This window comes from Cladosporium halotolerans (genome assembly GCF_011745625.1).
Source record: "Cladosporium halotolerans strain TM138-S3 chromosome Unknown Sca16, whole genome shotgun sequence".
NCBI lineage: Eukaryota > Fungi > Ascomycota > Dothideomycetes > Cladosporiales > Cladosporiaceae > Cladosporium > Cladosporium halotolerans.
Window position 1 is genome coordinate 180,518 of NW_027191467.1, and position 26,602 is coordinate 207,119.

General features: G+C 54.5%; 12 protein-coding genes across 12 annotated transcripts; 10 read left to right on the forward strand and 2 right to left on the reverse strand.

Moving 5' to 3' along the window:
- The first annotated feature begins 47 nt into the window (after nucleotides 1-47).
- WHR41_04770 (uncharacterized protein) lies at nucleotides 48-1,973 on the forward strand. The gene is made up of 2 exons (XM_069373376.1): nucleotides 48-484; nucleotides 574-1,973. Exons 1-2 carry the CDS (start codon nucleotides 172-174, stop codon nucleotides 1,893-1,895), a joined length of 1,635 nt encoding a protein of 544 aa, XP_069229077.1. The 5' UTR covers nucleotides 48-171; the 3' UTR covers nucleotides 1,896-1,973.
- A 620-nt stretch (nucleotides 1,974-2,593) lies between these two features.
- On the reverse strand, nucleotides 2,594-5,666 carry WHR41_04771 (uncharacterized protein; the record flags this gene model as incomplete). The annotated part of the gene is made up of 2 exons (XM_069373377.1): nucleotides 2,594-3,269; nucleotides 3,324-5,666. The coding sequence occupies 2 exons, from the start codon at nucleotides 5,664-5,666 to the stop codon at nucleotides 2,751-2,753; spliced, it is 2,862 nt and encodes a 953-aa protein (XP_069229078.1). The 3' UTR covers nucleotides 2,594-2,750.
- A 2,197-nt stretch (nucleotides 5,667-7,863) lies between these two features.
- Nucleotides 7,864-8,298, forward strand: WHR41_04772 (uncharacterized protein; the record flags this gene model as incomplete). The annotated part of the gene is made up of 1 exon (XM_069373378.1): nucleotides 7,864-8,298. One exon carries the CDS (start codon nucleotides 7,864-7,866, stop codon nucleotides 8,296-8,298), a length of 435 nt encoding a protein of 144 aa, XP_069229079.1.
- Nucleotides 8,299-9,210: 912 nt separating this feature from the next.
- Nucleotides 9,211-10,779, forward strand: WHR41_04773 (uncharacterized protein; the record flags this gene model as incomplete). Its single annotated transcript, XM_069373379.1, has 1 exon — nucleotides 9,211-10,779. One exon carries the CDS (start codon nucleotides 9,211-9,213, stop codon nucleotides 10,777-10,779), a length of 1,569 nt encoding a protein of 522 aa, XP_069229080.1.
- Nucleotides 10,780-10,967: 188 nt separating this feature from the next.
- WHR41_04774 (uncharacterized protein) lies at nucleotides 10,968-12,164 on the reverse strand (the record flags this gene model as incomplete). The annotated part of the gene is made up of 2 exons (XM_069373380.1): nucleotides 10,968-11,362; nucleotides 11,762-12,164. The coding sequence occupies 2 exons, from the start codon at nucleotides 12,162-12,164 to the stop codon at nucleotides 10,968-10,970; spliced, it is 798 nt and encodes a 265-aa protein (XP_069229073.1).
- Nucleotides 12,165-12,358: 194 nt separating this feature from the next.
- Nucleotides 12,359-13,447, forward strand: WHR41_04775 (uncharacterized protein). The gene is made up of 2 exons (XM_069373381.1): nucleotides 12,359-12,814; nucleotides 12,870-13,447. The coding sequence occupies exons 1-2, from the start codon at nucleotides 12,427-12,429 to the stop codon at nucleotides 13,283-13,285; spliced, it is 804 nt and encodes a 267-aa protein (XP_069229074.1). The 5' UTR covers nucleotides 12,359-12,426; the 3' UTR covers nucleotides 13,286-13,447.
- A 303-nt stretch (nucleotides 13,448-13,750) lies between these two features.
- On the forward strand, nucleotides 13,751-15,376 carry WHR41_04776 (uncharacterized protein; the record flags this gene model as incomplete). Its single annotated transcript, XM_069373382.1, has 1 exon — nucleotides 13,751-15,376. One exon carries the CDS (start codon nucleotides 13,751-13,753, stop codon nucleotides 15,374-15,376), a length of 1,626 nt encoding a protein of 541 aa, XP_069229075.1.
- Nucleotides 15,377-16,101: 725 nt separating this feature from the next.
- On the forward strand, nucleotides 16,102-17,344 carry WHR41_04777 (uncharacterized protein; the record flags this gene model as incomplete). The annotated part of the gene is made up of 3 exons (XM_069373383.1): nucleotides 16,102-16,701; nucleotides 16,757-16,956; nucleotides 17,007-17,344. The coding sequence occupies 3 exons, from the start codon at nucleotides 16,102-16,104 to the stop codon at nucleotides 17,224-17,226; spliced, it is 1,020 nt and encodes a 339-aa protein (XP_069229076.1). The 3' UTR covers nucleotides 17,227-17,344.
- Nucleotides 17,345-17,931: 587 nt separating this feature from the next.
- WHR41_04778 (uncharacterized protein) lies at nucleotides 17,932-18,758 on the forward strand (the record flags this gene model as incomplete). The annotated part of the gene is made up of 3 exons (XM_069373384.1): nucleotides 17,932-18,155; nucleotides 18,212-18,532; nucleotides 18,593-18,758. 3 exons carry the CDS (start codon nucleotides 17,932-17,934, stop codon nucleotides 18,756-18,758), a joined length of 711 nt encoding a protein of 236 aa, XP_069229071.1.
- Nucleotides 18,759-19,148: 390 nt separating this feature from the next.
- On the forward strand, nucleotides 19,149-20,139 carry WHR41_04779 (uncharacterized protein). The gene is made up of 2 exons (XM_069373385.1): nucleotides 19,149-19,539; nucleotides 19,597-20,139. Exons 1-2 carry the CDS (start codon nucleotides 19,195-19,197, stop codon nucleotides 19,942-19,944), a joined length of 693 nt encoding a protein of 230 aa, XP_069229072.1. The 5' UTR covers nucleotides 19,149-19,194; the 3' UTR covers nucleotides 19,945-20,139.
- Nucleotides 20,140-20,437: 298 nt separating this feature from the next.
- On the forward strand, nucleotides 20,438-20,946 carry rpl37 (60S ribosomal protein eL37; the record flags this gene model as incomplete). Its single annotated transcript, XM_069373386.1, has 4 exons — nucleotides 20,438-20,441; nucleotides 20,509-20,571; nucleotides 20,631-20,702; nucleotides 20,807-20,946. The coding sequence occupies 4 exons, from the start codon at nucleotides 20,438-20,440 to the stop codon at nucleotides 20,944-20,946; spliced, it is 279 nt and encodes a 92-aa protein (XP_069229142.1).
- Nucleotides 20,947-23,627: 2,681 nt separating this feature from the next.
- WHR41_04781 (uncharacterized protein) lies at nucleotides 23,628-26,367 on the forward strand. Its single transcript, XM_069373387.1, has 2 exons — nucleotides 23,628-25,306; nucleotides 25,359-26,367. Exons 1-2 carry the CDS (start codon nucleotides 23,867-23,869, stop codon nucleotides 26,157-26,159), a joined length of 2,241 nt encoding a protein of 746 aa, XP_069229141.1. The 5' UTR covers nucleotides 23,628-23,866; the 3' UTR covers nucleotides 26,160-26,367.
- The last annotated feature ends 235 nt before the right edge of the window (nucleotides 26,368-26,602 follow it).

The following is a 26,602-nucleotide window of genomic DNA, read 5'->3' on the forward strand; positions in this document are numbered from 1 at the left end:
CTCAGAAATAGTTGCACCTCAAGTCATCCTTCCAAATGGCGCGCACGTGAGACCGCGTTTCCCCAATCGCGTCAAGCCCGCGCTCGATGACCACACCACTCGCTTCTATATGACGTTGGAAAACACCCCGATCGCCGCAAGAAAGACAAAACCCAACGGCACCATGGCAGCATGGCAGACCACCAGACGCCTTCTGCCCCGATAGCAGCGCCTTCCAGCGATTACGGCTCCGAATTCGACGATGATGCCTTGACAGAGCTCTTCTCGCAAGCCGACCAACAACCCCAGCCGCAACCAGCGGCTCTAGAACACGACCCCGTCGTCCAAGATGCGCCGCCTGCCCTGCAGCACTCGGTGGTCCTCAAGCGCTCTCTCACGCAGCGCGACTGCGGCGCCGAGTGCTCTCTGGACCTGGAGATCGAGGCGCGGCCTGACCACAACCTCGAAGTCGAGTACAGCGCGCGCAACCGCGCAGCCTTCACCTGTAAGTACAACTATACCGCCTCCCTTGTTCTGAGAGTCGCGTAACTCCTCATCCCCACGCTGACGCCGCTGACGCCCAGCGCCTCACAGCCGACCCGCCCTCTAACCTCCAACCCACCTCCCCCAAAGAAACCCCAGACGATGCCTCCACCGCCCCCGAGCAACCCGGCGACGACCCGCGCGCTCCGCTCGAGCGGTTCCGCCGCCGCAAGCCCCTCAGCGTGACCGACCTCGTCTCGCCCGCCTGGTGCGAGCAGCAGTACTGGTACAGCCTGACGCGGTTCGGGCGCGTGCGCAAGACGAAAGCCATGCGGCAGGGCAGCTCCGTGCACAAGGTGCTGGAGGAGCAGGTGCACCGCGAGGTGCGGGTCGACGTGCAGACCCGCGAGGACATGTTTGGGCTGCGGGTGTGGAATGTTGTTCAAGGGTTGCGGACGCTGAGGGCCACGGGCTTGACGAGGGAGTTGGAGGTTTGGGGCTTGCTTGGGGGCGAGGTCGTGAATGGGATCATTGATGAGGTTAGTGCGGTTTGTCCGGACGAGGATGCGGAAGCGAGGATGTTGGAGAGGGAGGAGGGGGCGGAGAGGGCGAAGGGTGGTGAGTCGTCGACGAAAGGCAAGCCGCTCGAGGCCGGCCAGAAGACTCTCCCTGGTTTCTTCAAGGACTCCCAGAACGCGCGCATCCTCGAAGAGCACTTCAACAGCGTCCCTTCCTCCGGCCACGAACCCTCCACCCCGGCCACCTTCTACATCACCGACATCAAAACCCGGCAATCCAAATCCCTCCCGCCCGCAGGCAGCCAGTCCAAACCCGTCTACATGCAGCTGATGCTCTACCGGCGACTCCTCTCCTCGCTCGCCGCCAACGAAGTGCCCGCCGAGCAGGTCTTCGAGCGCTACAGCCTCGACCCGCACGCGACCTTCAGCGACACCTTCATCGCCGAGATCGGGCAGCTGGACTTCAACTTCCCCGACGACGTCTCCGATGCCGCGGAGCGCGAGGTCCGGCTCGAGAGCAGACAGGACTCCGTCGACGAGCTGCTCGCGCACAACTCGCTCGCAAGCCTCTGGACGCTCATGGTCGCTGAATTCGCGCGGACCATCCCCCATCCCACCTCTAACTCCCAACCCTCCATCTCAAGACTCCTGGCAGCCGAGTACCGCAGCGGAGGATCCGGGGCCCTGATAGGCAGGAAGCCGTTCGTGCACGACGATGCGGCGCTGGACACTTATGTCGAGGACGAGGTGCGGTGGTGGCGGGGCGAGCGGGCGACGAAGGGCGTGGATATAGAGGACGCGTTCAAGTGTCGGATCTGCGAGTTCGCGGAGGGCTGCAGTTGGCGGGAGGAGAAGATCGAGGAGGCGAAGAGGAAGGCTAGGTTGAGGGCTGGGGCGAGGAAGAGTCAGGTTTGAGGGGCGCGGGTTAGTGTCGTGGCTAGACGTGTAGATCGCTGTAATGATGGTATCTGAGGAAAAGACCTCTTCAACTTGTTTATCACATCTTTTGCCGCAGCGGAGCAGTGGTGCGTTGGGGGTTTCTGGATCTGTGGTTGTTAGGGTTAGGGTTGGGGTATCCGCTGTTCGTTGATATTTACGACAGTCTGCTCTGTGCGACACGATTGGGCTGTTTCACGCTCAGTGTCGTTTTTTCTGAGTCGCCTGTAATATAAAAGCTTATTTCCAAGAATGTTAAAGAAGCTGTTGCGGCGAAATTGACCTTCCTTGCTCTATAATGCCGACAAATTGTACGTGCGCTTGAGGGGCTGGACACTGATTGATAGCATCTCGCATGGCGAACACTCGTGACGACACGAGTGGAAGCCGTTCAGCCTGGGAGTACATACACAGAAAAAGACAGACGAGCTAACAAGATTGAGCAGGCATTCGAGATTCGACAAATCGTGTACAAAGTACGGATAGCACGAGGATTCGCCTTCTTCCATCGAAAGCAAGATAGAGCTTCAATCGTTTCCGATGCCCGCAACTCGCTCAATCTCCATGATAAACCTCGAGGGGGCGGTAAGGAGCTACTCCGGCTCTCAAAAAGATCAACGACACACACATTTCCGGCGGAGACCGCACGAATGCACATACTACGAGGGATACTGCGATCGCTGTTCGCAAATGATCATTTGAAAAAGGAAATAAGTATGCTCACAATACCCGATGCTGTGCCACGTATAAGAAGCCCTTGGCCGTCTCTATCATACATCACTCGAACCCTCCACAAGAGAGGAGACACGAGCTGGCTAATCCAGAAGCATCAATCTAGAGCTCGTCTTTGCCAGTGCTCTTGCCAACATCGCTCTCCGGCTCCGGGACAGCAACACTTTCGACCACACTGCGCTCCTTCTTGAGGTCCTCCTTGACGCCAGCCTGCGGCGGGGCAGTGTTAGCCTCGTTCTCGCCGAGCGGGTCCTGAGTGTCCGGGTTGCGGCCCTCGGCATACGAGCCAGCGACGCCAGCCTCGTCGCCGTCGACGACGCCCTCGTAGATCTCGTTGCCCTTGTCGTCGACGAGGCGGGTGCGGGTCTCGTAGCGCGTGGAGAAGGAGACCTTGCCTTCCATGGCCTTGACTTGCTCTTCGTTGAGGAGGTTGCCGTTCTCGTCGCGGTATTCGACCTTCTCCTCAGTGATGGAGCCATCCGGCTGGACCTGTTGGCTGCCGGGGGTGAGGTAGACGTCCTTCTTAGGGTCGTCGGCCACCGGTGGCGCGGGGCCTACGGCTGCTTGCGAGGTGGGAGCCGGGCCGGAGGCGGAAACGGCCTCGTTGGCGTACTCGGCGTACTGTTGTGTATCGTCAGCATCTGTGATTTACGAACGAGCGCCTGTGGAACTTACAGTATCGTAAAAGTTGTTGCACTCCCAGTCCCAGGTATCAAAAAGCTTCACCTTCCTGCAGTCATTCTTGGTCCACTGGTTGCCGTAGCCTAGCGGTGCGTACAGACCGAAAACGACAATGCTGGCGGCAAGGAAGACAACAATGCCAGTCTGGCCGATGAAGGGGCGCTCCTTGATACCAAGGCCAGGGACGCGGGTGGTGGCGAAGTCCCAGATTTGACAGAGGACGATAATTGCAAAGAAAAGGGCTGGGAAGTAATGGTGCAGGAACAGTTGACGCTGCATGAGGAAGAAAGGAAAGTAGTGGAAGGCCCATCCAAGGACTGACATGCCGATTTCGTAGTCGAAGCGCTTGAAGATCGCGTTCCTGTAGTCGTTGCAGCTGCGCTGCCATCTCAGCACGGAGAGGGCCTTGAAGACAGCGTACAAACCGATCGCAGCGGTAGATGACCACCAGATGAGCGGGTTACCAATGAGGTAAATCTGGCGGTGGTTGCGGCCCCAGAAGTTAATACCACGGCGGAGGATAGGCCAAGACTGAGGGCGGGAGTCCCAAGCGTGAGAGTCAACAAGACCAGCGTTGGTAGTCCACATCACACGCTGGAGCTCCCAGAACTTGCCAAAGAAGCCAGGGTTGCGGTAGTTGACCTTTTCAGCATCCTCCTTGAGCTGAGGATGCTTGTTGCTCTCGATGTACCAGATGCTGTTGGGGAGAGTGCCACCCTTCGCACAAGTGACTTCTTGCTGCTCAAAACCCCAGTCAGGTAGCTTGACCTTGTGGGAGAAAAGCACGCAACCGGTCATGAGGTGGACGAGCTTGAACTTGGTCTGGATAGTACGAAGACGCTCCTTGGCTTCCTTACCATCAGACATAGACTTGACGATCTCTACGCGGAAGAGGTCGTTGGCATCACCCTCGAAGCCCTGGTAACCGTAGGCGCTGACTTCATTCTGCCAGTCGGCCTCAGTGATAGGCGGGCGGTGGTCGTGGGAGTGCACGCGACGATCGGTAATGACGTGGTACAAGCGGATCACAGATCCATCTGTCACCCATTCCGGGTCGAAAGTGTCCCATGCCATCGGGCCAGTGACGGAAGTGTTGCCGGTGGGGTCATTGACCCAATCGATGGGCTGAGTCTGGTTCTCCAGAAGGAAGACATTGTTCTCGTCCTTGTGAGGGTAAAGAGTGATCTGCTGCTGCTTGCTGCCAGTGGGGTACATGTGCTGGTGCGAGTGAAGGTAGCCACCTTGGGTGTTGTGGTGACGGAGGCTGACACGCGCCCCGAAAGCCACATCAGCTGGCACATCAGCCATAGCCTTGGTGTTCAAGGTCGACTGGAACTCGCTGCTCATGAATCCATCGCCATCGCCAGGGTTGACCAGACAGATGAAGTGAATAGCGAACATGCCCATGTAGAAAGCAAGAGGGATGACAATCAAGCAGAAAGTACGAGCGAACAGGTGCTTAAACCAGATCCTGGTAGTAACATTCTTGGTGTCTCCAAGTAAGACCCAAAGCTGCAACGCTGTAAGAGAGCCAACCCATGCAATCGTGAAGAGGCCGACCCACTTCACACTGAAGGTGGCTCCCAAGGTGACACCGGACGCTGCGAGCCAGAACCACCACGCAGGCTTGAAAGCGTATTTGGGACCAAGCTCGTGCTGGTTTTGGAAAGAAGTCCAGGAGAGAGCAGTCATTGCCGTGAACAGAACCAGTGGGGAGTCGAGCAGAATAAGCCGAGACTGTGTGACCAGGCCGTTCTCGAAGATAACCAAAGCTGAGCCGAATGCCGCCGTCGCTGACCTGCAGCCAGCGGCCTTCAGCGTAAGGAACATGACCGGCACCGCAAGCACACCGCAGATTGCGGGTAGCAACCTCATGGCCACATAGGGCACACGAGGCTCAATGTAGTCCTTTCCAATATCCTTGAAATCGAAGTTTCCATCGAAGCCAGCCAGCCATCCGGCAAGTGTAATCAAGAGCTTTGCAAGCGGAGGGTGTACGTCCATGAAGAACTTGCCCTTGATGTATTTACTGGCAAATCCTCCAAAGTGCACCTCATCGAAGACGACCGACGACGGCTGGTAGATGCGGAACAGCCGCACGAACAGCGCGACAAGTGTAAGCGCGCCCACAGCCTCCCAATCCCCGCTCTTGAGATGGGCGATGTTGTTGTCCTCTACGCCATCGGATGTGTAGTCGCATTTCGGGTAAGGCGGTTTGTTCGAACTTGTTTGGGTCATTCCAGAGGGTACGTTTCGCTTTGTCGTCGTAGCGGAGAGGTCATTGGTGTTGTATAGGACACCATTGACCTCCATCGGTTTGGCGCCTTTAGCAGCCATAATGGCGGTCGTCGTGTGTTTCCCTTGGGATGTATCAGACGCCCAGAGGGGTTTGCGCTTGCATGTGGTGGGTGATTATCCAAGTCGAGGCTGACTTGTTGCAACCAGGTCAAAGCTCCTGACCCTTGGACGATCGCGCGAAGCGCGTCTACCTTGCAAGAGGCGACGTATTAGTCCCGAAATAGCCAACCCTAACCCTAGTGCGATTGAACCAACCAACCTCACTTGGTCGCAGGATCGCGATCAAACACAGCCTCGATACGTCTTCACGTGCCAGAGGTGTCCTATCGACGCATGCTGCTCGTCTGAAATGCGAAATCGTGCGCTCCCCTTCGAATAGTGTCTATCCTGCGCTTATGAGGCTGTTGAAAAGACGATTGCCCACAATCACTCAGGAACAGCGTGATCGATGGGTAGAGTCCACATGCTCAGACCGTTGGACCGGCACATGATGTCTGGTTGAATCAAAACATCGTGCGCTCTCCTTACAACTCAAGTATGTGCTGCTATCGGAACTCACAGCTAGAGAAATCATGGCGACTTCCCAGAAGCAGTGCGAGGGAGAGCATGGATTTCAACTGCTCGGGCTTTCTTGATTGGGACATATCCTTTCGATTGCTGGAGATCAAAGTCGCGCGCTATCTTCCTCAAAACCCGTTCGTGCGCTTATATCGAAAGTCGCCACAAGGAAACTCTTCGCATTATCCGGGAACAACACAAGCGAGGTGATGGGCATTCACATGCTCAGGATCGGCACATGATCTCTTCGGTCAAAATTATCAAGGCAGCGTGGTCTCCGTCAAGTCTTGTTAATGCGCTCTTCTCTAGACTGTTGGCAAGAAAAACGCTGTCTGCTTACTTGGAGCAGCACAATTTTGACACGGAGAGGTACGACTTCTGAGTCGTGATTCGAAGTGGTCAGGGTCAACAGCTCGATATGCGTCTATTTATGACCTCAGAAAATTCTGCTGCCGGGCACTCAGGCAGGACATCACAAGATCGGGCATTGTGCTGTTCTGCGGATCGGCACCGGTTGCTGGTCGCCGGTGGCGGTCGTCATGCGTCAACACCGTCAACACCTCTCATCCACCCGTCCAACGCTCCTTCCTCACGTCGTGCTTTGCTTCTTTACTGATCTGGTACTGCTGAAGACTTGGCATTGCCGCCTTCGCCGCCGCTGCGCTGAAAAGTCTTTCACTGCCCACTTCCCACCTGTCATCTCTCACCCAAGGCAATCACCACTATGTTTCTTTCCACCACCCTTCCCTCCTCTTCAGGCTATCCATTTGGCCTTGCCCTGCTTCTTGCCAGCAGCGCATTCGACCTCCCTTTACATGGAAGACTCGGATTTACCCTTGGTCGCCTGCTTGATTGCAGCACCTGGTCGCCTCCCACTATCGGAGTGCCCACTTCATACCTATCTTGGGGCACCGCTTCATTGCGTCTGCCCCACCCATCTGCTTAATTGCAGCACCTTTCTGGCTTCTTCCACTATCGAAGAGCCAGTGTCAAAACCTCACAGCTGCGCTTAAATGCGCCTGTGCACTGTGCCTGCTTAGTTGCAGCATCTCCCTGGTCGCCTCCCACTATCGGAGGCCCACTCAAGGACCTCACAGCTGCGCTCATATGCGCCTGTACACTCAGTGCCTGCTTGACAGAAGTGCTCTGCGGAGTTGTCAAACATCAGTGGTGCAGAACCAATCACGACGGCACAGCATTCATTGAAAATCACCGCGTGCCGCCCGTTATCCGCGAACTTGTCTCCCTAGCATGGTACGAAGGCGAGCTCAAGGGTTATGGGACTCAACGTGCAGAATGCGACCTAGAAAAGGTCGTCCAGGAGGCCCACAGGCGTCTAGGCTGGCCCTCACACTGTTCCTCTATGCCCATTGTGGATGTCAGCGGCGCTGAGATCGAGTCTGCAACACTTGACGGTCGACAGTTTCACAAAAAGCATGAGGTTAACCTTCTCGTGGAACACGTCGACTACTTGCTAATGTGTACGTCGGCGCATTAAGCAGGAGCGCCAGAACGCCGCCGTATACAGCATGGAGACATTTTGATCCTCACTGAGTGTGCTGGCCAGGCTACCTACATCCGAAGTGAGCTGGAAAGACGTAGAATCAACGTTCCGCATCGCAAGATGACGGAGGAAAGGAAATTCGTACCGTGATGGCACGCTCTGTACCAGGAGGAGATGCGCCGATCGTGCTGTACAGCATGGTTCGTTGCGATCCGGGGGAACCCAACTACAAGAATCACGGAACACCTGCGTGTGAGCCTTACTCGAGCCCGAATCCAACATGTCACGTTTGGAAAAGCTCGCACAATTTTTCAGGCCATCAGAGATGGAGCTCACGCGTTCAAAGAAGGTGGCAGACTGTTCAAGCTAGGGCAGATCATTGAGAATTTCGGGTATGTGCTGTCTGGTGAAACTCTCGCCGCTTGTCACCACGAGGAAATGGCCAGATTGGAGTATGAAAGCCGTGACATGAGCAGGGAGTACAAGGTTACCTACGAATTGGTTACAGGCCGTGTGTCCACACCGCCACCGCGTCTCCCTGAGACTCGGATCCTCAGGATGGTCAGACAGGCGCAAGAGGCGCGGAGGGCAGAGCACGACAGACCGTGAGCAGCTGCTGGTGAAGAAGAACCGGGCAAGCAAATTCCTTGTAGCGATGTAATTCACTGAGTGAGAAAACCAATATGAGCGCTGTCGGAGACATTGTCGTTTAATACACGCGCACTACCAGTCTACCTAGTCTGTGGCAGTCGATAGTCCAATGCAAAACACATTTCCAACCCTGACCGCAACAAACAAACAAAGCTCAACGTACAGGAAGGCGCAATTATTTGCTGAAAACAATCGTGATATTGTTAGCATATCCTGCGCAATTCGTGGTGCGACGCAATGCTCTCGGCATGAAGCAGCTTGTTCAGGGCAGTGGTAGCCATGGGTCTCGGCTCGACGTAAACAAGTCGTTGGTCTGCGCGACTCTCTTTCGATCAGCTAGCCCAGTGATCGTGATCCGTGACACGCAAACGAGCCAGAACTACATATGACAGCCTCAGAAAGTCACTACTTGTTGCTTCACCGTTCTCGAATCCACTCGTTGAGCTTCCCGACCTTGACGGGAAGAGGAAGACCCGACTGTCTTTCCAATGAAAAGTTCACTTTGCGCGTGACGGTCATCGATCACGTAAGAAGCAATCACTTTCGAGCCAGTGAGATAACCAAGGTACAGCGTGCAGTCCTCCGGGCGAAGTTCCTAGGTCTTTAATGGAAAGACTTGTCACGTGCTAGGGTGCTTACCTTCCGCTTTGTCGCACCTCTGGCTGAAGCATAGGTGCCTGAGGCCCAAGGCACCGCTGCACTTTCACGAGATCGAACATGAACTTGCACTGTACCTAAGCGCAACAAAACGACAGTTTTGCGACTCATTTGCCAACCTTCCTCTTCAAGCTCCTTCACCCTCGTAGCAATCACTACTCACGGGATTGTATAATATCACTGCGCCGCGCTGAGCGAAACATCACCGCCGCCATGGCCGCGACCAACGGCGGCTCCATCATGGACGACGTGATCAAAAGGGCGCCTGAGGGCACCATCATTCCACCGTCGGGATTGCGCGACATCATAGAGAAGACCGCTGGATATGTTGTGCGCAATGGGCAAACATTCGAGAACAACATCCGAGAGAAGAACTCTTCCAATGCGAAGATGTCGTTCGTCGACCCCGACGACGCGTACCATGCATACTACAGCTGGCGCAAGACGGAGATCAGAGAAGGAAGAGGCAATGCTATCAGTGCGGGTCGTGAGAACGAGGTTAGCTTCCAAGGGCGCGAAGTGAAGAAAGGCCCGGAGCCACCGGAAGAGTTCATGTTCTCGGCGAGAGTGCCGAACATCAGCGCGCAAGATCTGGATGTGGTGAAGCTCACGGCACTTTACGTTGCGAAGAACGGCAGAGGGTGGATGACACAGCTTTCGCAAAGAGAGGCCGGCAACTTTCAATTCGACTTCTTGCGACCGCAGCACACCCTCTACCAGTTCTTCTCGCGTTTAGTCGATCAATACCAGGACCTTTTGACTGGAGATTCAACTGACAGTGGGAGGCCGCAGAAGAAGCGCATCACATCTCTTGAGCAAAATGTGAAGGAGCGATTTCAGGTGCTGGACAGGGCCAAAAAGCGGGCGGAATGGGTCAAGCATCAAGAGGCGCAAAAGGTGGCCAAGGAGGAGCAACAGGAGAAGGAGCGCGTGGAGTATGCACAGATTGACTGGCATGATTTCGTGGTCGTCGAGACTGTCGTATTCGACGAGAACGACGAGAACACCGAACTCCCAGCTCCCACCACAGTGAACGATCTGCAGTCTGCATCTCTAGAGCAAAAGGCTGCTATGAGCATAAACCCGAACAGGCGCATCGAGGAAGCCTTCCCCACATTCAACGATCAAGACCAGTTCTACGGCCAGCAACAGCAACCGCAACAGCAGCAATACCAGCAGCAAGTGCCGCAATCTCTGCCTTACCAACCAACACCACCTCAGGCCCAACAAGCATACCAACCGCCACCCCAAGACGACAGCTTTTCTCGCATCAATACTCTACAACAGGACCGCGATCGTGCACGTGCAGCTCAGGAGGCTGCAAGGTCTACCGCCGCGCCTATGAAAATCCGTTCCGACTACGTTCCTCGCGCCCAGCAAAAGCGCCAAACCGCGAACACATCAATCTGCCCCAACTGCAATCAAGCAATCCCCAACGAAGAGTTCGAGCAGCACATGCGTATCGAGTTGCAGTCGCCTGAGTGGCGTGAGCAAGCCGCGCGTGCCGCGCAGCGTTCCTCAACAACGAACTTGTCGACACAGGAAGTGGCAAACAACCTCAAGCGACTGGCCAGCCAGCGTACGGACGTCTTCGATCCTGTAACCGGGCAGGCCGTGAGTGAAGAAGAGGCCGCAAGGAGGAAGCGTGCCGAGGTCAGCGCGTACGACGGTGTCAGTGGTATGCCGAGTCAGGCTGCCTTGGCGGGTATGGGACAGCCTGGCGAACAGAGCAGGGACGTGCAGGAGCAGATCCGCCAGCTGCACCAGAAGTACAAGGGATGAAGACTTGATGATTCAGAGGAGATGCAAGCCAAAGACTCACACAAGTCCCTTAAGGGCATACTGTAAAATAATCCAACGGTGTATCAAATGACTATGAGTCGTCTCAGCCAATCCTCAACAATGGAGATCCCATGCCGTATACCCATATCCCGAGTCGCAATGTGACATCCAGTAACGTTTGAATATCATTACAATCCCAATCCTTTAGTCCAAGCCGCCTTCACCTGCATATCGCCATCGTTCTCAAAAACTTTCCCAGCATCCCATTCTCTGCCCTCGCCCTTGCTTCTCCATCTCAGATCCCTTTCGTCCTTCTCTCTCCTACTGCCCTCAAATTTCGCCACATCATTCTCTCCGAACCCGGCCTCTCTCAACCGCTGAGCTCCTTTCTCGCGCCACGCCGCACGGTCGCGCACAGCTTCCAACGACGTAGCCCAGTCGTCTTTCTCGCCTTCCGAATCCGTTAAGGCGACGTCCGCGCGTGGGTTGTATGAAGGGTCGTTGAAGCGGAGGTCGAATGTAGAGCGATTTGTCGCGTTGCCGCCGCGGCCTCGTGGTCTTGACGTGGGTGGAGGCGCGGGACCTATGAGGGAATCGAGAGGGTCCGAGTCTTCTGACAGTTCATCACGATCTCTTGAGCTGGGCTTCGAATCGGAACGCTTTTCTTGGGAGGCCGGCGAATGCGATTCGCCTCTATCTGCATGGTGATGTCTGTGATGTTTCTCTCGGCGACCATCGTCTCTAATTTTGCGATCTGATCTCTCGTGGCTGCGAGACCGTTTCCGTTCCCGATGGTAGCTTCTTGGTTGTGGCGACCTTGAACCCGCACCGGGACTTCGTGACCGCCTTCGTTCTCGATATTGGCTTTTGCGGTGAGGAGGTGACCTCGACCGCGAATCAACACTTCGTGATCGCCTCCTCCTATGCGAATGATGCTCTTTATGCGACGAGCGCTCCTTGCGTTCCCTTGAATCCCGCGAACGGACTTTCTCATCTCTACGTGTATGTGCCCTCTCAGTCCATCTCTCATCCTTCGATTCTCTTCCACGCATGCTTGGTCCACCAAGCCCAGAAAGAACGCCTTTCCACCTGCCTTCCCGCTCGCCTTCCCGTCGCTTTTTCTTCAGATCGGCTTCTCCATCGTCTCCAACCTCTTCCTTGGATCGCTTTTTGCCCTCCTCAAGGCCCTTCAGTCGTGCTCTGGTCTCCGCCTTCTCTTTTGCCAGTAGTGTGGCGTTGTGGCTATCCGCGTCTCGCACCAGGTTCTTCAGGAACCGAGTATTCGGCTTCGGCGCATTCTTGTCGCGTCGTTCAGAGGATTTGCCAGACAGCGCTTCTTTCTGTAGGCGGGAGATGACGTACTCGTCCGTCAAAAGGGTATCCATAGTTTCAAAAATCCAACATTAGAGAGCAGGTTCAAATGTACCACATGCGAGCCGCTGTATTTGTACAATTGCGCTACCACCTGCGACGCAGAGTGCAACCTCATGGCATGTGAAAGAGCGCAGATTATGACGCAACACGGGCCTTCCCGCCGCCCATCAAGCGCGCTCGATTTGGGAAAACGTAAACATCCACCCACGCGACCACAACATAAAACACGACGCCAATCACAACAAAAGTCGTGGACAGGGCGAACAAGCGAACATGGACCACCATCATGCGCTCGCGCAGCTCCAGCAGCCTACCGAACTCTCGATCCTCAGCATATCGCAGCCCATCCTCGACCCCGCCTCGTCCACGAAACGCTCCTCCAGTGCTTCGGACCAAGAGCGCACGCCAGCCGCGCTGCAAGCCGATCTAGAACACTACCGCGAGCTGTTCTCAAAACTCCGATTCAGCTATGTCGAGCAAGTGACCAAGGAGCGATTCCTACGTGCCGTGACGGCAGAGCAGCCGGAGTTTGTCGAGGGCGAGGAGAACCGCGAGCTCGGAGAGAAGCTTGCTGAGGACAAGGCTGCTTTGAAAGCGAAGAAGGAAGAGGTTAGAGGGATTATTAATGATTTGGAGGAGCAGGGGAAGGTGTTGGCTGGACGTGAGTGACAATGCTGAGGCCGCAGAAATCTAACGTTACTGACAAATGCGTGCAGGATACGAAGAGATTGGACTCCAGACCGCCCAGCTAGAAGCGCTGCCGGAAGAGATCGCCCAGCTCGAGACCAAGCTCTCGGCGCTGCGTGCTTCGCAGCAGCCGAAATCCTCAAACCCGTCGCTCAACTTACCTTTGCAACCCACGTTATCCCTGCTTTCGAAGAAGGAACAAGAACTGGCGGATCTTGATCGGCAAATCGCAAACCTGCAGCGCGTATTGCCTGAGAAGAAGCGCGCAGTGGCAGCTCTTGAGGCCGACCTGGGACCTCTGGAGGCGCGCAAGAACAATGCCGTGCAGAATGCAGCTGAGGCGAAGAGAGGGAGGGAGAACGGTGGGCTCGGCGACGAGCTTGAAGAGAGGGGCAGGTGGCTGAAAGGCGTTGATAGTGGCTTGAAGGCGATGCTTGAAGTGTAAGGAGGTGATGTGGGTGACTAAGGTGCTCGGGCTTCCTCGGGTTTGACTGGGAGGCGTTCTGAATGGTTTTACGAATAGATACCCATGGCGCAATGGACAGAAGCTTCTTCTTCGCTTCTCTGTAACATAACTAAAATTTTGGACACATGCCTCCCATCTCGACTGCTGTTCCTCAATGCACCTTCAATGTGTTACCTTATCTGGCAAAGACTCTTGTGCCCTAACATTTCGCAATCATGCGGTGTTATCCCAAGAGTGGTCGGATGATTGTCCAAAGGCTGTGGCGGATAGGGAATGTAAGTGCCTGAGGCCACCGCCAAGACCAAGCAACCTCCGTCCGCTTCAAAAGCTGTGTCTTCGACATTTCTTTCTGCCAGTTCACACCTCAAGACACCAGCCTGCGAACCATTCCGATGTCGTGAAAACACACCATTGGCAGCTTTGCTGCCAATTTTGCATCCCTGTATGGCTTCTAATCCGCAAGGCAAAGATGTCCAGGCATATCCGCCAACGTCTTTGGACTTCATCAACCGGCCCAACCCGGTGGAGCCTTTGGCCGCGCCGCCGAAGCATCCTTTGCACGGCGCCTCGCATTTGCACAGTGCTTACACGCATGACTTGCGCCGCCTGCTCCTGGACCGCGTGCCGAGAGATGCGGCCGGTGAGGCGGCGGCGAAGCGATTGAGGTCTGAAGATGAGGGCTCAAGCCGCAGCAACGGCACCAGCCAGGCGCGAGACCTACCTTCATTGCCGAGACTGCCTGTGAGATCTGGCAGTGGTTCGAAAGCTAGCAGAAGGAGGCTGCCACCGACGCTGAGTGGCTTACATCAGCCGCCACCGGATGCTGGCTTGTTGCCATCAATTAGTGTTCAACACCCCAGGCAGCAGACCCCGGACGCTCAAGTGTCACCTAGCGAGGTAAAAGTCGCTGGGACTAGTAACGACACTAGTTATCTAGAGAGGAATGATTGTTCTGAAGCGGAGAAACCGGCTCTCTCGGCTGTGAAATCGAGATCCAAGAAACCTGCCAAGAACAAGTGGTCCGAACAGGAGACCGCAGACCTGCTCAAAGGAGTGGCCAAATTTGGCATCGGCAGCTGGTCGAAGATTCTCAAGTGTGAGGAGTTCAGCTTCAACCGCCGAACAGCGCTGGACTTGAAGGATCGATTTCGCGTCTGCTGCCCCGAGCATTACCGAAAGCCAAAAGCGCAGTCGCAAAGCCAGCACGACAATATTGAGGGTTCCGTGAACAAATACGCAAAGCCGAACGACCGCAAGGGAGCTTCAGACCTCGCGCGACTTGGAATCGAGCAGCCCTTTCAGAAATCCACTCGCCGATCTCGACACGGCTACACCAAAGAGCAAGATGATGCTCTCTATCGAGGTTTTCTCGAACATGGCAAATCCTGGGCTGCTATTCAGAAAGACGAGAAAGTGCTGGCTGAGCGGACGCCCACAGACCTAAGGGACCGCTTCCGACTCAAGTATCCCAAAGAGTACGCAGCTGCAGGGCTGGCGCCCAGACCTGAAGTGTTTCCTCAGCCCCCCGACCGTGGCTCTCAGGCAGCGGACACGCGAGACTCATCTGCGAATCGCGACAAAAGCACAAGTGAGGCGACAGCAAACACAGATGTACCTGTGCGATCTGAACAGCCTCATCTTCAACCTGCAGATTCGTCACCTGCAAGTAGGCCCTACGATCCCCATGTCTCTCTTCCCAATGATGTATTCCTCGGCATTCCCGCCGACGATGAAGATATGGACACCGAACCGCTTACACTTGATCGTGGCATCTTAGATTGGGCGTTCGAAACGACTAAGCTCAATAATCAGGAATCGTCAAATAGTAGAGGCGAATATGCGCCACCGCCACGAGCTTCGGGCACCATGCCTGCCTCATCGTCGAGTTTCAGCAATACCGGCAACGCCTCAGCATTGCTGCCGTCACTTGCAACGATCACAGCTGTAAGTGACGATTCCGAGCAGCTGGAGTTGCCTTCGTTGATGCAGTATTTCTCTTCCATCGAAGGCGACAGCAGAAGCGGCGGAAACAGCTTCCTTTCTTTCGAGGAGCTGCTCAGCCAATCCTGATCGCTGCTCGTTGATCGAGACATATTCCTTTTGGCTCAATTTCTTTCCTGTTCCCTTTTACTCCTCGTTTGAGCGACTCCGAACCATTTACCCTCCTCAGTATACGTCGTCTTACCCAAGCAATGTGAGACTCGTTTGTCATTGGAGGCATATTGAAACCCTGAGGTGTGCCATCCTTGCCTTGCGCTTGGATGGTTGTGCCTTGGATGCGGGCAAAATTGACTTCGCTTTCTTGCATTTGCCGTGGGAGGGAGGTCTCATAGCACGCGTACATACTTCCACCATAATAATCAAGTATTCGTCTTGCGCTCTGCACGCGCAGAACAATAAATCATGTGCCGTATCCGGAAGCGTGCAGGGACTGGAAGTCTCATCTCATTGCGCGCCAATGAGCGTTTCAGCCGGTAAGGCGTGGGCGCCGATGCATGCACCAATGCACACGCGCACATAAACCGGGTTCTCTCCTCGAAGCTGACTGCTGCGCGTGTTCTGCGATAGGATGATGGGTGATGGCCTCAGGTGGGGTTTCTCGATGATCAGTCGTCTAGTAGATTGATGTGATCACTCCAAAGGTACGTCTTGCAAACCCGGTAGACGCGTCGCTGCAGTAACTGGACCATGTGCACTGCAGTAACCGTTAGCTATAGAAAAGGTACATATACGTCCCATCCTTGGCTGCGCTCCATGTGCAAGAGTTCCTGATTATTCCTGCCTGCATCACAATCATGATACCCGTCCTTGCTACGCTTGCTGCTGGATGGGCACTCACAGCGCGTGCCCAAGGTGGAATTCCCGATGGCGTACCATCCTTCGTCGTTGACTACGCTCCGGTCGTCTATCTATACTCCGAGGACAAATACTGGCCGTCAGACATCAGTGCGCAGCTCATCAACACAGAGCCCAAGGTCAACTCCGAACCCGTTGCCAACGCGCCAAACCCTCTGACCTTGGACAACCTTGCCGAGCTCAACGATTTTGGCGGCGAAAATGTCTATCTGACCTCAAAGATCAAACCGGATGCAAATCCTCCATATCTCAAGGGCGTGCTTCCCAACGCCGACGGAGAAACACAGGGTGCCATCAGCTGCGCCATAGTCACGAACGACCACGGTGACGGGACTGTCGATGCTTTCTACTTTTACTTCTACGCCTTCGATTTCGGTGGCGTTTACGTTGGCCAGAACATCGGTAACCATGTCGGAGACTGGGAGCATAACATGATTCGATTCGTCGACGGGAAGCCCAGTGCAGTGTGGTATTCGCAGCATTCGAACGGCCAGGCGTTCGAGTACGGAACTGTAACGAAGCTCGACGGCGGCGACAGGGTAAGTCCACCTGGTTTTGTGGAGGAGCTGAAGCTGACAGATGTGTGCACTGCAGCCTATAGTCTACAGCGCCAATGGCTCGCACGCCAACTACGCCACCAGCGGCACTCATGCCTACGGCATTCCGAACGTGAACCTGCCCTCAGGTCTGATCGAAGACCACACGGACGAAGGTCCCTTCTGGGACCCTACGCTGTCTGCGTATTGGTATTCATACAACAGGACCAGCAAGGCCTTCACATCCAATGGTTCAGAGTTCGTTCACCTTTTACCAGCTCCAACTTCTTTTCGCTAACGGTGACCAGCGAGTCCGTCAACTGGCTGTCGTTCCTGGGACACTGGGGCGATGAGAAGTATCCCCAAGACGATCCAATTCAAGACTGCGTTTTCGGCATCGATGCGCTGTGCAAGTACACTGGCGGACCAACCGGACCGATTGACAAGCAGTTAGATAGGGAGGAGGTATGTCCGGACAATGGCATTCTGTGTATCGTGAGGAAGATCCTTGTACAGAGGAGTGACTAGGATCTTCCAGTCAAGCTCCTACCGCCAACAGCACCTCAGGTTCACCTATCTAGAATGAAGCAGCTTATTAGCCCATCAGTACCATAGTGGTAATCGACGTGCCCTCCTTCAATACGAGCCCATTGAGGACAGCGCATTTCAGGAGAATCGAAAAGCGTCTCGTATGAGCGAATAGCATCGGCATCTCAGCTCACGGCGAGTAACCGCTGGTGGAAACGCTTCAAACGTGGACAGCATACGTTTCACACTAAAGACGCACCGGACAGTATCTCATATTGCCATTGAACATGGGAAGAACGCACCAAAGGGCTTCTGCCTTTCTCGCTTAGACACCTTTAAATCCTTGCTAGCACCTTCTGGGCATTTGCTCCGTGCACGTGGGGGACTTAGTGAGCATCAACCTCCGATTTGAGCAGGTCGCAAGATATAGCGTGCAGGCAAAGTGTGCAGACTAATGACTACATGCATTGTGTTCAGGCGCTTGCAGCTTCTGGTCATGAGGGCTCGCTGCCAATCGCCTCTCGGTGTGGGAGGGCATGCATTGACGATATTGTAGTACCTGCGCTGGCGCAGGTGACTATGCCTGGTGGAACGACAGGCCATGGCAATGCATATCAAGATAAGTATGGGCCTTGCCCGAGAGTGTGATGATCGTGGTTCCAGTGTTGTCAACCGGCACAGAAACTCTTTACTCGTTCGACTGTCATGGCGCCGCTCGCTCACCTCTTTACTCTCGCTCTCTGCTCGTTGACTTCATTCGCTGCTCCCCTCGAGCGCCGTGCCGTAATCAATCACGATGCTGTCGTAGGATTTCCAGAGACCGTCCCAAGTGGAACCCTTGGCTCCCTCTACCTGAAATACAAACCCTTCCTTCAGGTCGAGAATGGTTGCGTGCCATTCCCTGCCGTCGATAGCAGTGGTAACACGGGGTAAGTCACTCTGAAACACCCGCCAACAGACACTCACTGACGACTTCTCTTCACAGCGGCGGCCTCAACCCCAGCGGCGACCCCTCAAGTGCCTGCAGCAGCAGTACCGGCCAAGTCTACGCTCGTGGAGGGACGTACAATGGCCGTTTCGCGATCATGTACTCGTGGTACATGCCCAAAGACAGCCCTTCGAGCGGCCTCGGTCACCGTCACGACTGGGAGAACGCTGTCGTCTGGCTGTCAGCGCAATCTACGAGTGCGACGATCGTGGGCGGCGCGGCGTCTGCGCATGGCGACTACGATACCACGACCTCGCCGAATTTGAGCGGCAACTCTATGCTCATTAGGTATTTCAGTATCTGGCCGGTGAATCATCAGTGAGTCGAGTGGGATCCTTGGACTGTGTGTGTGGAATTGGTTGCTAATATTTCCTCCAGGATGGGTTTCACCAGCACGCGCGGTGGACAGCAGCCGTTGATCGCGTGGGAGAGCCTCACAGCTGCTGCGAAGACTGCTCTCACGAACACTGATTTTGGATCGGCGAATGTGCCGTTCAAGGACAGCAGCTTCCAAAGCAACCTTGCAAAGGCCTATCCGTTGTGATTTTGTGTGCCTGAGCTCTAGCATTTGCGAATAGCTGGGGATAGCTGCGTGTAGTGTGCATTTCGGCGGTGAATGAGGGATTGTACGTACCTTAACTTAACAACGAAACGAAAGTCTCCCTTCTGGACAGTGCATGCTCGACAATTTCATGTAGAAGCGCAGGATGTGAATGAAGTGAGGCGTGCTCGACGCGCTGATGGTAAAGGAGACATTCCAAATCTCGTGGCAGAGTGGAGTCTCCCCAATGACGCCATTGGATGTTGAACGGGCAAGTCGGATACATGTATCGAAAGATCGCGTTGCCACTGCTGGAAATTATTAACACACGACCGATATAAAAACCTTGGAATACATTATTATATGTAAGACGCTCTTTTTTGACGACAATTCCTTGAGCACTGATCGTGTAACAGTCGTATAGACGCCTATCTCCAAAATGGCTGGAAAGACTCTCGTCATCCTCGGTTCTGGACCTGGTATTGGCATTGCGGTGGCTCAAGTCTTCTCAGTCCGCGGGTTTACACATGTCGCTCTGGTATCACGGAACAAAGAGCGTTTAGCTCAAGATGAGGATAAAGTGCTCGATGCAATCCAGGAACGTGGCTACAGCTGCAGAGTCAAGACCTGGGCCTGCGACATGGCCGACTTGAAGCAGCTGAACAGCACCTTGAAGGAAATCGAGTCTTTTGGATCGCTGGAGTGTGTTCTGTTCAACCCAGCGAGAGTCGCGGGTGCGCCTCCTCTCGAAGAGAGTACCGAGGCTATTGAGGCGGACTTCAGGGTGAGTCGACTTCGACTGAAGACTTGTGTGAAGCGAAGCACGTGCTAACCTTCGCAGCTCACTAATCTGGCTCTCTACGAGACTGCGAAATGGGCAATCCCACTGCTGAAGCAAGCACCGGAGGACAGTCTGCCTTCGTTGATCGTCACGAGCACTACGCTACTCTACAAGGAGCCGCTTCCTCAGCTGGTTTCGCTGTCGATGGTCAAGTCGGCGCAGCGAGCCCTTGTGCTGTCCCTGAACGCTATGCACGGCAAGGATGTGCATATTGGGCTTCTCAGCGTTGGAGGAGTCGTTCATCCAGATGCGCCGAACTTGAGCCCGCTCAACATCGCCGAGCAGGCATACAAGCTGTACAAGCAGCCCAGGGGGAGCTGGGAGCGTGAAATTGAGATTCACGAGTAGTGTGCATATCCGGTAAAAACTCGATTGGAGGCGTTCTCGAGCACTAGAAGCGTCTCGTAATGCCACTCAGAATAACCCGAAGATACAAGACTAATTGTTGAAGGCGCTTGGGCCGGACACTAGATCAATGGAGAGAAAGTGGGATGCCCCAGCGCGAACCTCGTGGCTGTGCAATGACAGAAGTGTCCATTGATATGATGTGGTGCTGATCAGAGCGCTTCGTGCATGCAAAAGTCCCATGCGATTGTGATTGTATATCTTGTAGATGCAGCGTGGTGGGTGGAGACCCCCTTCAGACCCTTGCTGAAGCGTGAGAGGAGCGCGAAAGCCAGTCGAAGGCCGCCCCAGATTTCAACCTCAGGCAGCAAGCTTGGCGCGCACAATTTCGACACAGCGGAAGATAGCGCACGTCGAAGCAGAGGCTCGAAGTCTTTCACCCAGCGACGACGATACCGACGGACCCGACCAGTAACCCTCGCCCAACACCGACACAATGAGTACGCATCCGACACCGAATATCGCATACACGGAGGGAGGAATGGGAGGCTGACGGAGTGTGAACAGCGAAGGGAACGTCCAGCTTTGGCAAGCGCCACAACAAGACGCACGTCCTGTGCAGACGCTGCGGTATGCTCGCACCGAGAGGATTGGAAGAGGCAGGAATGGGATGCTAATACACCATGAAGGTCGTCGCTCTCTCCACGTCCAGAAGCACACTTGCGCCAACTGCGGCTACCCTAGCGCCAGCGTCAGGAAGTGTACGTCGCACACCACCCTCCTCGAGCCTACCGATACTTGAACCTCCTTCGAAATTGGATCGCTACGACAACAGCAAAAGAGCATCACTAACACATTACCACAGACAACTGGGGCGAGAAGGCCAAGAGGAGAAAGACTACCGGCTCCGGCCGCATGCAGTACCTGAAGACCGTCAACCGCAAGTTCAGCAATGGCTTCCAGAAGGGTACCCCCAAGGGCGCTCGTGGCGCCGCGCAGAACTAAGCGAATCTTTCTGTGACGACCGGTGGCACACTCGGCAGGGACACGATGGAGTTTGGAGCATGCTTTGAGGTAAAGATGCAAAAAAGAGCAGTGGGTGCTTGAAAACGTTAAAGCAGAATCAAGGCTCGCCAGCTTTTGGGGATGATAATGCTCAGTAGCTGAGGGGATGTAGCGAACAGCAAAGCATTCATGTTCAAATGCCAAACCCGCCGTTGGCTCTACCGGGAAATTTTTCAATATCGACCACTGGATCGCGAGTGCCAATGTTGCCAATGCAATGATTGATCCCCAAATCATGTCCGAGAAGAGTCGCAGGAATAATGATGGATGCGAAAGCCACAATGCAGGTCCCGTAGTCACGACAAAGGTAACAGTATTCGACGGATGGAGAATCTACCCTCGAGTCAGCTGTGTCTCTGCTGTCGATCTCTAGATGTGGGCCAACTAGCCCATCAAGCTCACCACATCTCTTCTAGGTACGAACCCCGAAACTCGATCAAATTTTATCACTCTCCCTGGACCAACCAACACGGAAGCGGCCATTCCGAGACCTCTCGGCATACTGTACCACACCCCACATGAAACAATCACGGCTTGCTCTTCGCAGCAGTTCTCGCATCAGCCATTAAATCTTGCAAAGCAGTCGGGCTGTTGAGAAGCCCGATATCGAAAGTGAGGGCTAGTCCCTGGATACCAGTGCCGGTGCCGACTCTGCCCGTGGGTACAATGTCCACCAATGTAGCCGGGCGTCTCTTCTCTTGTAATATTGAGGTCTTCTGATCTCCTTGCTTGGACGTGGCGGAAGCTACAGCGGACGTATTCGATGTGACTTTCATGGCCGGTTGCGTTGTCTCTGCTGCATGGCCCATGATGACCTTGCTGTTGTCCTTTGACTGCATGTAAATGGGAGAGCGGATCTGCGGTTGCTGGTGTGGCATGATGTATCGTTGTATGGAAGGGCGGGACGACAGTGGGCTTGTTGAGCTAGAAATGGAAAGTAAGGGGGAGGCGAGAAACTCAGTCGAGCAATAAATAAGTGCTTGTCACCTATCAGAATTGGTATCTACTCAGCTGTAAAACAACAAAAGACTGAAATTGAACAAACGCCCATGTTTGCCATCGGTACGTGACTACCACTTCAAAGCAGAAAGGCGTTCCCTTGCCCTTACATATACTTTTCTCTTGCTTTGAGATAAGTTTGCGCTGTGAATTCCCTCAGCGTAGCAGAGTTCCTGAATATGTCCACGTCTTGCTGAAATTCGCCCTTGCCAGAGTGGGCGGCCCTAGCATGCGGCGACGTCGGTGAGGTTGCTGCTTGGGATGAGACGTCGGGGCCATCCTCTGCCCATCCAGGACGGAATCCGCGTACATCGTTGACCTGAGCAGCCACAGATTCCGAGGTCGTGAAAAGCATTGCAAGATGCGACGGTCTCTTAGTCGATGCACCCCGTGCTGAGCATCAATGCCGCGAGGGTTTTCCCATGAACAAGATTTCGAGCGCAAGGAGAATCTTGCCGGGCGTCGTAAGCCTGAATGAGTCTTGGTCGGTTTCGCAAGGCTTGATTCGATAGCGGCTTCAATGCGAGCAAAGCGCTCTGCCGTAGTAGGCGGATCCAGAAGAACAACTTGGTCATCAGTGAGTTCCGCCGAGAAACGTGATTTGACTGGATCCATAGCGGCTATCAAGCGATTGAATGCTTCGACGGTATTTGGGGGATCGAAGAGATCGTTGTCACTGATTGGTCTGAGGCATGCGTCCTGGCACATCTTGCAAAAGCGGATTTGCTCTTCGACACAGTGACAGAGAGGGTTCAGGTCTGGCATTCATAACCACCCTCAAGATTGTTTCCCTCGGGGTGGCAAGCTCGAGTCTCGACTCTACCACGCTTTCGTAGATTCCAAATGTCGAATGCAAGGAGGTGTCCACTCCAGTAGTCGTTCGGAAGATTGGTGCGCAAAGCGAGACTCCAGAACGAGTGCTGGCAGGATAGCCAGTTCAGTGTTTGTCAATCCGTAGTCACTGGCCCCTCGCATGCTTGAGGCGCCCATGCATGACGATCGCCAAGGGCAGCAAGTATTTCTGCCAGTGAATAGAAAAATACCGTCCGTTCTTGCAGGAAGCGACGGAGAACTCTCCAGGTCTTTCGTGCCGATGTCGTTCAACAGGCATCATCCCTTGGACGTCCTGGATTGGGCAAATATTGCGAATGGCCAGCTGTCTAGGCGCGACTTTGGGCTAATATTTCTTCGCCACATCCACTCATGTTTGTTTGTGCATTTTCTGTGCTGCTAGGCTGAAGAGGGCCACCGAAGACATGAATAACACAAGATTGTAGAACTGGCGACGTCAGTATTGTCGTGAGGAACGAGATATATGGAGAAGCTTACTGCGTTTCGTGAGTACGCACTCTCCTCGGCGTCTGATCGAGCCTCGACAAAAAGACGGCGAAGATTTGGCAGATTGGAGGCCTAGACAAGATACTGATTAGCTTCAATACCTTCACTTCCATAAGATTAAATAAGCGCGTACCATTTTGCTCAAATGTTTGAAACGACTGATCTACCGAGAGGTCGGATAGACACGCGTGTTTCGCTGGCGAAGTCGCATCTCGACTGGGGCATCCTCTTGGCGCGGCCCGCTTGACGAAGCGGCGAAAGCTTACCTCCATCAGCAGCCCTCGTCAATGGGAATGCGGCAATAAACCCCACCACTTCTTTGGGAAACACCGCAAGCCCTTTCCTGGAAAGATTGTACAGACCTCGACCTCACCGTCGCAGTAATCCGCGCTGCCGAGCACTGCGTTTGAACGAAGCACTTGCAGAAACATCGAGACCCTGGGAAACCCCCCATTTCCACAACACACGTATGCGACACATCTGCAACACCCCTTGAACGACTTGAAGACAACTCCCCGTCGACATGGCGGTCAACAGACTGCGAAGTGCCCTTGCGGCGCCTAGAAAGGGCGAGACATACGAACTTCGATCTGGACTCGTCTCTCAATATGCGTGGGAGCGCAAGGAAGCGATCCAGAAGACTATCATGTCCATGACCTTGGGCAAAGATGTCTCGTCGCTGTTTCCCGACGTCCTCAAAAACATCGCCACCGGAGATTTAGGACAGAAAAAGCTGGTCTACTTGTACCTGATGAACTACGCCAAGTCACATCCAGATCTGTGTATCTTAGCGGTGAATACATTCGTGCAGGATTCAGAAGATCCAAATCCACTGGTAAGAGCTTTGGCGGTGCGAACAATGGGCTGTATCCGAGTGGAGAAAATGGTGGACTACATGGAGGAACCGTTACGGAAAACACTCAAGGACGAATCGCCGTATGTTCGCAAGACGGCTGCGCTCTGTGTCGCGAAGCTCTTCGATCTGAACCCAGTACTTGCAGTGGAAGAAGGCTTCGTTGAGACGTTGCAGGAAATGGTCGGAGACTCCAACCCCATGGTCGTGGCCAACGCCGTCACCGCGCTCGTGGAAATCCAGGAAGCGGCGCCCGAGACACACGCGCTCGTCGTAACAAGCACTCTGCTCAAGAAGATGCTTGTAGCGCTCAATGAATGCACCGAATGGGGACGTGTCACAATCCTGACTACATTGGCAGACTATCAGGCACAAGATAGCAAGGAGGCGGAACACATTTGTGAGCGCGTGAGCCCGCAGTTTCAGCACGTCAACCCTTCAGTCGTTCTGGCTGCAGTCAAAGCGGTCTTTATGCACGTTCAGCGCATCGAGAACTCGCAGCTACGCCAACAATACATCAAGAGGATGTCGCCACCCCTTGTGACACTCGTCTCATCACAACCTGAAGTGCAGTACGTCGCACTTAAAAACATCGATCTCTTGTTGCAGAAGCAGCCAGGTATCCTTGACAAAGAGATGCGCGTATTCTTCTGCAAGTACAACGACCCGCCCTACCTCAAACTTACTAAGCTGGAAATCATGGTCCGAATAGCGACACACAACAACGCCGACCAGCTGCTTAACGAGCTGAAGGAGTACGCGTTGGAGGTTGATATGGATTTCGTCAAGAAGGCAATTCGTGCGATTGGCCAGGTTGCGATCAAGATCGAGGAGTGTGCTGAGAAGGCCGTCAATGTCCTCCTTGAGCTTATCAACACCAAGGTTGGCTACGTGGTACAGGAAGTCATTGTTGTCATTAAGGACATCTTCAGGCGATACCCCGGCTATGAAGGCATTATCCCGACGCTTTGCCAGTGCATCGATGACTTGGACGATCCCGATGCTAGAGGAAGCTTGATCTGGATTGTCGGCGAGTACGCTGAGAAGATCTCGAACGCGGGCGACATCCTTGCTGGGTTTGTGGACGGTTTCAACGAAGAATTCACCCAGGTAAGCAACCATCCCTTTTGGACGAGCCAAACAAATACTGACAATGTGACAGACGCAACTCCAGATCATCACCGCAGTCGTTAAACTTTTCTTGAAGAAGCCCGACGAGTCACAAGGCCTGGTGCAGAAAGTACTGCAGGCGGCAACAGCAGAAAACGACAACCCCGATATCCGAGACAGAGCATACGTGTACTGGCGACTACTTTCTTCCGATCCGCAAGTTGCAAAGAACGTCGTCCTTTCCGCCCGCCCACAAATCACCAGCACAATCCCGGTGCTTCCTACGCCACTTCTGGACAGCCTCATTCCTCACCTTTCGACTCTTGCATCAGTATATCACAAGCCTCCTGCCGCCTTCCTCGGCCAGGGCCGCGCATCTGCCCTGCAGGCCGCTGCAATCGAGGAAGCAAGACAGAACGCGCGCGAGAACCCCATCGCTGCCGCAGCTGTCTCCGCAGCCGTCGCTGGTGTGCACTCTTCTGCAGCTCCTCAAAACAACGCCGAGAACCTCCTGGACATCGACTTCGACGGCGCAGCCCCAGCCTCATTGCAGAAAGAGCCTCCAAGTGGCGGATCAGGTCTCGAGGGTTTGGGCGGCACACCCCAGCGTGTGGCCAGCCCGAGCGTCGCATCGCCTTCGGTGCCCAGTGGCGGTATGGACGACTTGATGGGAATGTTCGGCAACACGCCTGGTCCTGCAAATGGGGCTGGAGGAAGTGCTGACCTAATGAATGGGTTTGCTGGTATGGATCTCAATGGCGGACAGCCGCCTGCGCCCGAAGCCCAACTAGACAATGCTGCAGGTGCGGGCGACAACAAGAAGACCAACGAGGATCTGCTCGGGCTCTTCTAGTTTGGCATGATTGCACTTCGAGCGTCGTCGGGCCTTGTGTTGTCCCTACGTGCGATCGACGCTTACCTAGGCAAAAAGTCGCAAAGCACAGCATTTTCGGCGCACAGATGACTGTAGCTAGTACTCTAGGGCTTTACTGGCAACGATTTGAACTTTAGCGAGCAAACATCTATTTTGACATATCAATGCATTTTGATCATATTCAATATTGTTCCTGTACCACATGCCAGGCTAACTTCCATATGCAAGGGGATAAGCTTTCACGGGTACCTGGCTGGCACGCGAGGCACGCTGGCTTGCAGCACGCTAGTGGGCTTCTTGCCAGCTGGCGGAGGCGGAGGCGAAGCTTCGGGGGAGCGATAGACAAGTTGACAAGAGTTCACTCGCAATCGCGGAGTTTATTGCTTGACGTCTTCAACGGTCGATCGACTGCACAGCTGACC